The following is a 7,301-nucleotide window of genomic DNA, read 5'->3' as shown; positions in this document are numbered from 1 at the left end:
TTCCTCCAACCAATCCTAACCAAACCCAACAACAATAACAACAGAATCCCTGTGTGAACCCTGCTCTAAATAGCAAGTGGAGAGACTGAACTTGTGGAAGAACTCGATAACTGCTTCAGTGGATTTTCCAGGAGAAACTCAATAGAAAATTCATTCTCTCTTGTTACATTCATTCATATTGTTTCGTAGTCAACAGCTAATAAAAAGAGAAGCACGTGTACTAATTAGTTTTGAGAGGAGAAGAATAGGATCGTTCCCCTGCTGAGGAGACACGAAGCATTTAAATCATGAATCCCGCCTGGATTTGCAACTGGGGAAACTTTTGTGATAGTTGTCCCCAAGGAAGCAACCAGGACTCTCTGCCCCCGATTTTTTGGGGGTATTAAGGAAATTAGAACCTCCTTTTCCTAATAATCAGTTTAGTCCGGAGTTGTAAATATTTCCGTCAGCTTGCTTCAGGCTGGTGGAGAGGATGGAGGAACTGTGTTATGGCCTCGAGCAGGAGGACCTCCCTCCAGAATTTCTCTTCTGGGAGCAGGCGGACCCCCACGCTGGGCTGGACAGCTTCCTCCCGGGCTGCCGCCTGCCCCAGCGCCAGGCCGCCAACGTCCGCGAGAGGAGGAGGATGCTCAGCATCAACTCGGCCTTCGACCAGCTCAGGTGCCACGTCCCGACCTTCCCGTACGAGAAGCGCCTCTCCAAAATCGACACGCTCCGGCTGGCCATCGCCTACATCGCTCTCCTTGGCGAGATCCTCCTCTCCGGGTGTGACCCCAAATCCTACGTGGAGCAGTGCCTGAAGAACGGTTTGCAAAGCCAACGGCAGGCAACCTGGAATACAAGTGGTGAGTGAACTAAGGGTTGCGTTTCCGGGGATCACAGCGATGCGTTGTCTTGCCACTGGGAGTGAACCTGTCCGATTGCTTTTGAACATCCACTTGTCACATTCAAATGGCTCTGACAACATACAGCTCCCTCTTAAAGAAAGAGTAGCTAAGTAATGTCTCAATAAAAAATAAAATCCAAACTTGCCTTCTAAATTTGAGGTTCTTTTTCCTAAAAAAAAAAAAAAAAAAAAAAAAAAAAAAGAAAAGACCAACTTACTAACCTCATGGGAATGGTTCCTTTTACAAACAAGACTAAAGATTTTGTTTATTCTCAGAATGTATTTTTAGACTTTTTCTGATTCTGTGCAAAGTTGTTCTTTTATACTGCAAGCTGATGCAGCCTTTAGAGATTTTCCTTACAAGTTTTCTTTAGCTTGTACCTGACTGAGAAAAACACCTGGCTTTGAACATAAACAGAACCTCATTTCTTAAAATATGTATATGTTGAAGTAATCAAGAGTTTCTCAGAGATACTACAGTTTAACACTGAAAACCAGGATAAACAAGACAGTGCATTCAAATTTCAGGTTTGTTTCAAAGTAGAGGGCAGCAAATGCCTATTTGCAATTTACATGCTTATATAATTATTTATATAATTTAAAGTGTTATTCTGTTATCTATTTGGCTTGCACTTAATCCTGATTTATGCAGGACTGAACTTTGTGTTTGCTTCCACCAGCCTATGGTGCTTCATCAGCCCACCATATGGTGAAGATGGGAAATAGCCCAAGTGCCCAACACAGGGCCTCAAGTCTCAGATAGAAAGCAACAGGTTTTGTGTTACTTGGCAGTGCAGGAAGGAGAAAAGGAGGATTTTCATTAGTTCCTGGCACTTCACATTGTATGATAATTTTCCACCTTTCTAACTCTGTCCCTTTGCAATATAAGTTACTTTGGATTTTGTCACTTTTTGGAAATGGGCCTTGAAGCATATCACCTTCAAAAAGTGCAGCATAAGTAGAGAAAAGTAATTCCAAAGAATATTCCCCTTTCATTTCACAGGGAAATGTCAAAGGGACAAAGACTACAGGGAAAAAGCAATCAGTTTACTTTAAAGGAAAAGTTAATTAAGTCTTTTCTCCTTTTCCATTAATTACCATTAGCTACATGACTGGGAAAATGAATCCTGGTCACAACTCTCTTGACTACAGAGAACATTTATATTTTATTTTCCAGCTACCTCCACCTTTAATAAATAAACAAGTTTTAAAACAACACAAATTACTCTCATAGGTGTCACCTCTTTTGTCAGGCTTCTAGTTAACTGATATTTCTGAAGAGCTCCACTTGGAAAGATCTAAATGAATGAGGCTGCTTTTCTGGAGAGGCTGAATAGTTGACTTGTAAAACGCTAATTTAAATGTTTTTAAATTCATGAGGTATGCCTTTATTTTGTTTTCCTTTCTCCCTTCTGTTCTGTGCAGATCTGACAGCCCGCCTGTCTTGGGTAAAGTGGGATTAAGCAGTATCCAAAAGAAAGATTTTTAAAGGCAACATATTGCAAAACCTGATGACCCGTCTGCTGGGTACCGGCTGTTGAATTCTCAGTATCGCAATCAAAAGCATGGCACTTATGACCTAACTTACTGTCACAGATCACTTTCTCGATGCATGTCCAGCATTCAGCCTCTTTTGGTTTTCACTGCTGTGTTGGGCCTTCTGCTTCTCTTTCTTCTAGTTTCTCACACACTGATAAACTGCTCTTGCATGAAAATAACAAAACAGATTAAAAATCAGTGTCATTACAAATCACAGCAACAACATTTCATTGTCCACTGGGTGAGAACAGTGTCCAAATCGCATTTCCAGTGAGTGGAAAAACCTACCCCTGATCACAAGAAAAAAACTAAGCACCACCTGTTGCAACCTATTTGCTTGGCTTAAGATGTCCAGGGCCATAACTGTAAAAGTCGCTGGTGATTTAGAGCACAGAGACCACGAAAAGGCCAGTTTTCAGGAGGTGAGATACAGGCCTTCCTGTTTGTGTGTCTCTCTGAAATTTCTTATGCCTTCCTCCCAATGTAACAACTTTGGGAGGTTTGAGGCCAAGGCATTTGGGTATGAAAAGGCCGACAACTGCTAGCACTTCGGCACCTTCTCCTCTACACCCCTTGCACATGTCAGCTTGAATGCTCATGCAAAGGCAGCAGCTGGCTTTTGACATTTTTACAATAATGTTTCTGGTTTGTGATTTTTTTGAGCAAATACCAGTGACCTGATGTTGCTCCAGCAACAATCAGGAAGGCTCTGAAACTCTTCCAACATGAAATGCCACTCACTTTCCCCCTGCAACAAAATGTAGAGGCAAAGCAGTGTGTTCACACTTGGAAAATGATTACCAAAGAGTTGTGTTCACAGAATAGCCATCCGATACTGCAGGCCATGGTAATAATGAGGGGTTTCATATTAGCAAAAAATAAAACCATGAAGAAAAGCCCATAGCTGTTTCTGACATAATTCTCCCGTATTACCTGAGTGTACCCTAAAGCTAACATTGTGTTTGTCTGTTGAATGCATTTTTTTCCCTGTCAGTCCTATATTGTAAAGGCTTTGAATCAATTTTTTGGTAAAGAGTCATCACACATCTTTCACACTTCTCTAACACCCTGCTAGTGCACTCAGAGATCTGAAACCATTCTGCCTTAAAGTACTTTATCATGGCATTTCTTAGCATGTAGGATGCTAGGTCTAGATAAAAGAGAATGTATTTATTTTAACATACTCATTAGTTCTCCTCATAGCTTTGATGTCTACAAAGCAAAACCATGTCAGGAACTAATGGTGTTGGGGGAAAGCAAAAATGAAGAGAGGCCTTTGAGGGGAAAACTGAAAAGAAGCTTTTTACCTTTTCAATTTTTCTGTCAAAACAAAAGCGGGAATTTCATCTCAGATGCAACAATGTATTTCAGTCAACTCAGAATAAAACATTTAATCTCAAACTTTTGACTCCTTTTGCTTTTTCACCCACTTAAGGCTCTTGGATGAATTTACAGGAAACAGCGCCCGAAAAGATGAAAACCTTAAAAAAACACCCAAAAATGAAATTTACCACTTTTACCTACTTCTCTACTCATTTTGGTTTAAAAAAACCCCAAAACAACAACCCCCCCCAAAAAACCAAACCAGAAACCCACCAACTCACCACAAAACCACCTATTATATTTTACTTGAATAAGTAAACAATATAAATCTCTACAATCTCTAAAATATGAGATCATTGTTCTTTCCAAATCTGTCACTCTTCTTTGCTAGAAATGTGGCAGGTCCTGCAGACACAGACCTGGCTGGGAAATCAGGGCTTGTGGCTGAGGTTTCTGTTTCTACTTGGGACATGTCACTGGTGCATTGATCCACTCTCCTCTTGCTCCTTTGTTTACCTGGCAGTCCCTCCAAACCCATGAATGCTTCTCTGTGTGCTCTTGGGCAATGCCTCACGCACAGGAACCCAGCTGGGACATCCAGTTGGGTTGCAACACTGGTAATACCAAAGCCACTTCTATTTAGCCCTATGGTAAAGGGCTCCAGATGGGGCCACATAGTATGTACAGTCTATCAATGCAGCACTCCCAATGCTTTGCTTGATCTTTCTGATACAAGTCCACCTTCCTGCATCCTGAAAGACCTAGGTCTGTGTTGTCATCCGGCTTCAGCTCACCTCACAGTCTGAGCTTAGCAAGGGTCAGTTGTGGAGAGAGTGAGAGGTACTTTAAATCCCTAGTGAATACCCACTCACAGGAAAGCAATATGAGGAGCTTGACAGGACCCAAAAACCTTGAGAGGTCCCTGTGCAAGACCAGCAGGACAAGTGATGGGCATGGGGGTTCTCCACACAGTCCTCTTCCTGGCCCACAACTGCTTACTGGTGGCCTCTGTACTCATGAAAAGGTGGAAAAATAATACAATCCAGGTTTTCCTGGCAGGGATGCAGAAGCAGGAGGCTGGTTTTTTTTCTAGGGAAGTACATGTGATGGCACCCAGAGGAGGCCACTGCTCTGAGGGAGATGCGCCTTAATCTTTATGTCAAAGAGAAGGGCTTATACAACCATGAATTCAAATTCTTAACTCTTAAATAGCAGGAAAGATGCAAATAAAAGGAGGCTTTCTCCATCTCTTTCCAGAGGGTCTGCTTGGCCCTTTGTAAAGGAGCACAGCACGCTAACCAAAAAGACCCCACTGTGACACTCTCCCTCCCTCCCACCTGCTCTGGCAATGCTGATCCTCTGTGTCACTGAAGGTGACACAAAGTGTCACAGTATGTGATGACAGACATGACCACCCAGTGGTCAGAGATGCCTTGGTGCTTGGGTCCAGGATCCCCAGGCACCTGTCTGGGACCCAAAGGAAATGAAACCATCCAGCCCATCACCTCTAAGCTCTGCAGCACACCTGGGAGCAGTGGTTACATTGCTCCCTTCCTGGTGAGATTAAGGCAGTCTCAGTCTTATCAGTGGTACCACAGACATCTTCCCAGGGCTGAGAGGCCTCCACACCTATCTCAGAGTCACACTCAGTAACCCAGGACCATTGCTCTCTCTGAGGCATGCAGGGGCAGGAATAGCCATGTGCTGTTTTTCGGAAGCTGGTCAAGCCTTTCCACAGTAGACCAAGGGTGGCAGACTGTCCGAATGCCACAGCCCCCAGCACCTTTAGCCAGAGAAAGCTCTTTCAACAGCCCAAGGTGTGATGCTCAGCCATCTATGCAGTTTGGTTGCCAGCCTGCAGCTCTGTACCAATAGGAAATGCAAAGATTTGGATGTTCCCATCTCCTGGGATAACACTACCATCCTGTGTCTGCAGAAATGGCGCGATCTGTGTCAACGTGGGAAGGGGGGGGCTGAATCAAGCCAGCTATTTAGAAAGTGTCCAAATAGACCCAACTTTCTACAAATTTTCATCAGCGTGTATATTTCTCCAAGGTCCTTACTGATGACAAGAGGGACCTGTGACTCATCCCTTCAAGATTCTTTCAGGCAGACCCCACAGGTCACACACTGTAGTCATTAGGGAACAATAACTGCCTCTCTAGTGTTGTCATAGCTAGTGGTGGAATAGCCTCCAATTGGGAAAGGTATCTGTTATAAAGGGTCCGTCACACCAAGCTAATGTTGGGTGTACAAAATCCCAGACTCCAGATATCCCTTATTTCAATGGTTTCAGAGACTGGACTATCTGCCTTGCTTTGCTGTACGCTGCAGCAGAGGGCTGTGCTGGATACAAGACAACAATGCCACGTTGTGAAACAAACATACATTTTCTGCAGGCACCTGATTAAAAGCAGAAATCTCTTTCTTTGCCCTTTACTCCAGCCTGGAAGTCCTAGATAACATCTTCTGAAGTAGGCTGGGTGTGTGCAGTAGCAGCAGGAAAGTGCACTCATATAAAGGTAATGTCGGACGACCGCTCAGGTTCATGCACTTCTTGCTGTGGACCAACAACTAATCTGGAGATTGCATTAGTACCAAAAGCATCCTAATGACAAAAGCAGGAAGAATTGTCAAAGAGATTTTCCTCAGTGTGGTGACACCAGATAAGGAAGGCTTCAGCTGTAGCTGTCAACTACAGCTGCAGTCCTCCTCTGATATGCAGACTCCCACCACTGATGCTCCATGCTCAAACAGCAATGCCAGGAAAGACAGAAATATCTGCTGAGCTTTCTGCAGCCTAGTTCCACCAACACCACCATGGAGCTCCTATGGGACTTGCCAGCTGTTTTGAGTGCAGCTGGCCTGTGGTCTGCAGGCTGGCAAGCTCTGCAAAACACCCTGCCATGGAGGCACTCCCACCTATCACTGCTGCTGTCAAGAAATTTTTGCACAAGGCATGACTTTGAGGAACAGGCTGCTGGAATTTGATGATGACTCTCAGCTTGGAAAAACTGCAGCAAATAAATCCTGCAGCAGGATATATAAGGATTGGGGTTTGGGTTGAAGTCAAAACCAGAAATAAATACGTTCCTGTCAGGAGTTAAAACTCTAATCCTGGGGTCTTGAGTCAGTAAGTAGGAGTCAATACATTTATTGCCACCATTAAAACTGATGAAGCTGTTTCTCCTCACGCACACTCTGCTTTGACACTCGTATCATTCCATTACCTTCAATGGAGACACATTTGATTTATGGCAGTGGGAGGGGACAGTCCACCTCTGTCTGGCCTCCTCAAGATACCCGGAGTCTGACAGGCTGTTACAGCTGATGTACCAGCCAAAGGTGCTAAAGCAAAGGATGCTTCTTGGGTGATGTCTTGTTAAATCATTTGGATGCAACTGGCTGCTAAAATGGTGAACCTGTCATGCCATCAGATCAGTTTCTGTTTCATCCTCTCTGATGATCCCATTCATTTGAGAAGAATAAAAGCAAATGAAGAGGGTATCAGCTCTCTGGCTGAAGGAAGCCAAGCTGGTGCTGTGGCTCTCAT

At 43.9% G+C, this 7,301-nt stretch overlaps 1 protein-coding gene across 1 annotated transcript; it reads left to right on the top strand.

Annotated features, from left to right (window-relative positions):
* The first annotated feature begins 472 nt into the window (after window positions 1-472).
* On the top strand, window positions 473-2,349 carry LOC118451871 (helix-loop-helix protein 13-like). Its single transcript, XM_035890249.1, has 2 exons — window positions 473-845; window positions 2,312-2,349. Exons 1-2 carry the CDS (start codon window positions 473-475, stop codon window positions 2,347-2,349), a joined length of 411 nt encoding a protein of 136 aa, XP_035746142.1.
* The last annotated feature ends 4,952 nt before the right edge of the window (window positions 2,350-7,301 follow it).

This window comes from Egretta garzetta, unplaced genomic scaffold, assembly GCF_000687185.1.
Source record: "Egretta garzetta isolate BGI_Z169 unplaced genomic scaffold, ASM68718v1 scaffold732, whole genome shotgun sequence".
NCBI lineage: Eukaryota > Metazoa > Chordata > Aves > Pelecaniformes > Ardeidae > Egretta > Egretta garzetta.
The sequence above is the reverse complement of the archived record's forward strand: the minus strand, read 5'-3'. Positions and strand labels throughout refer to the sequence as shown.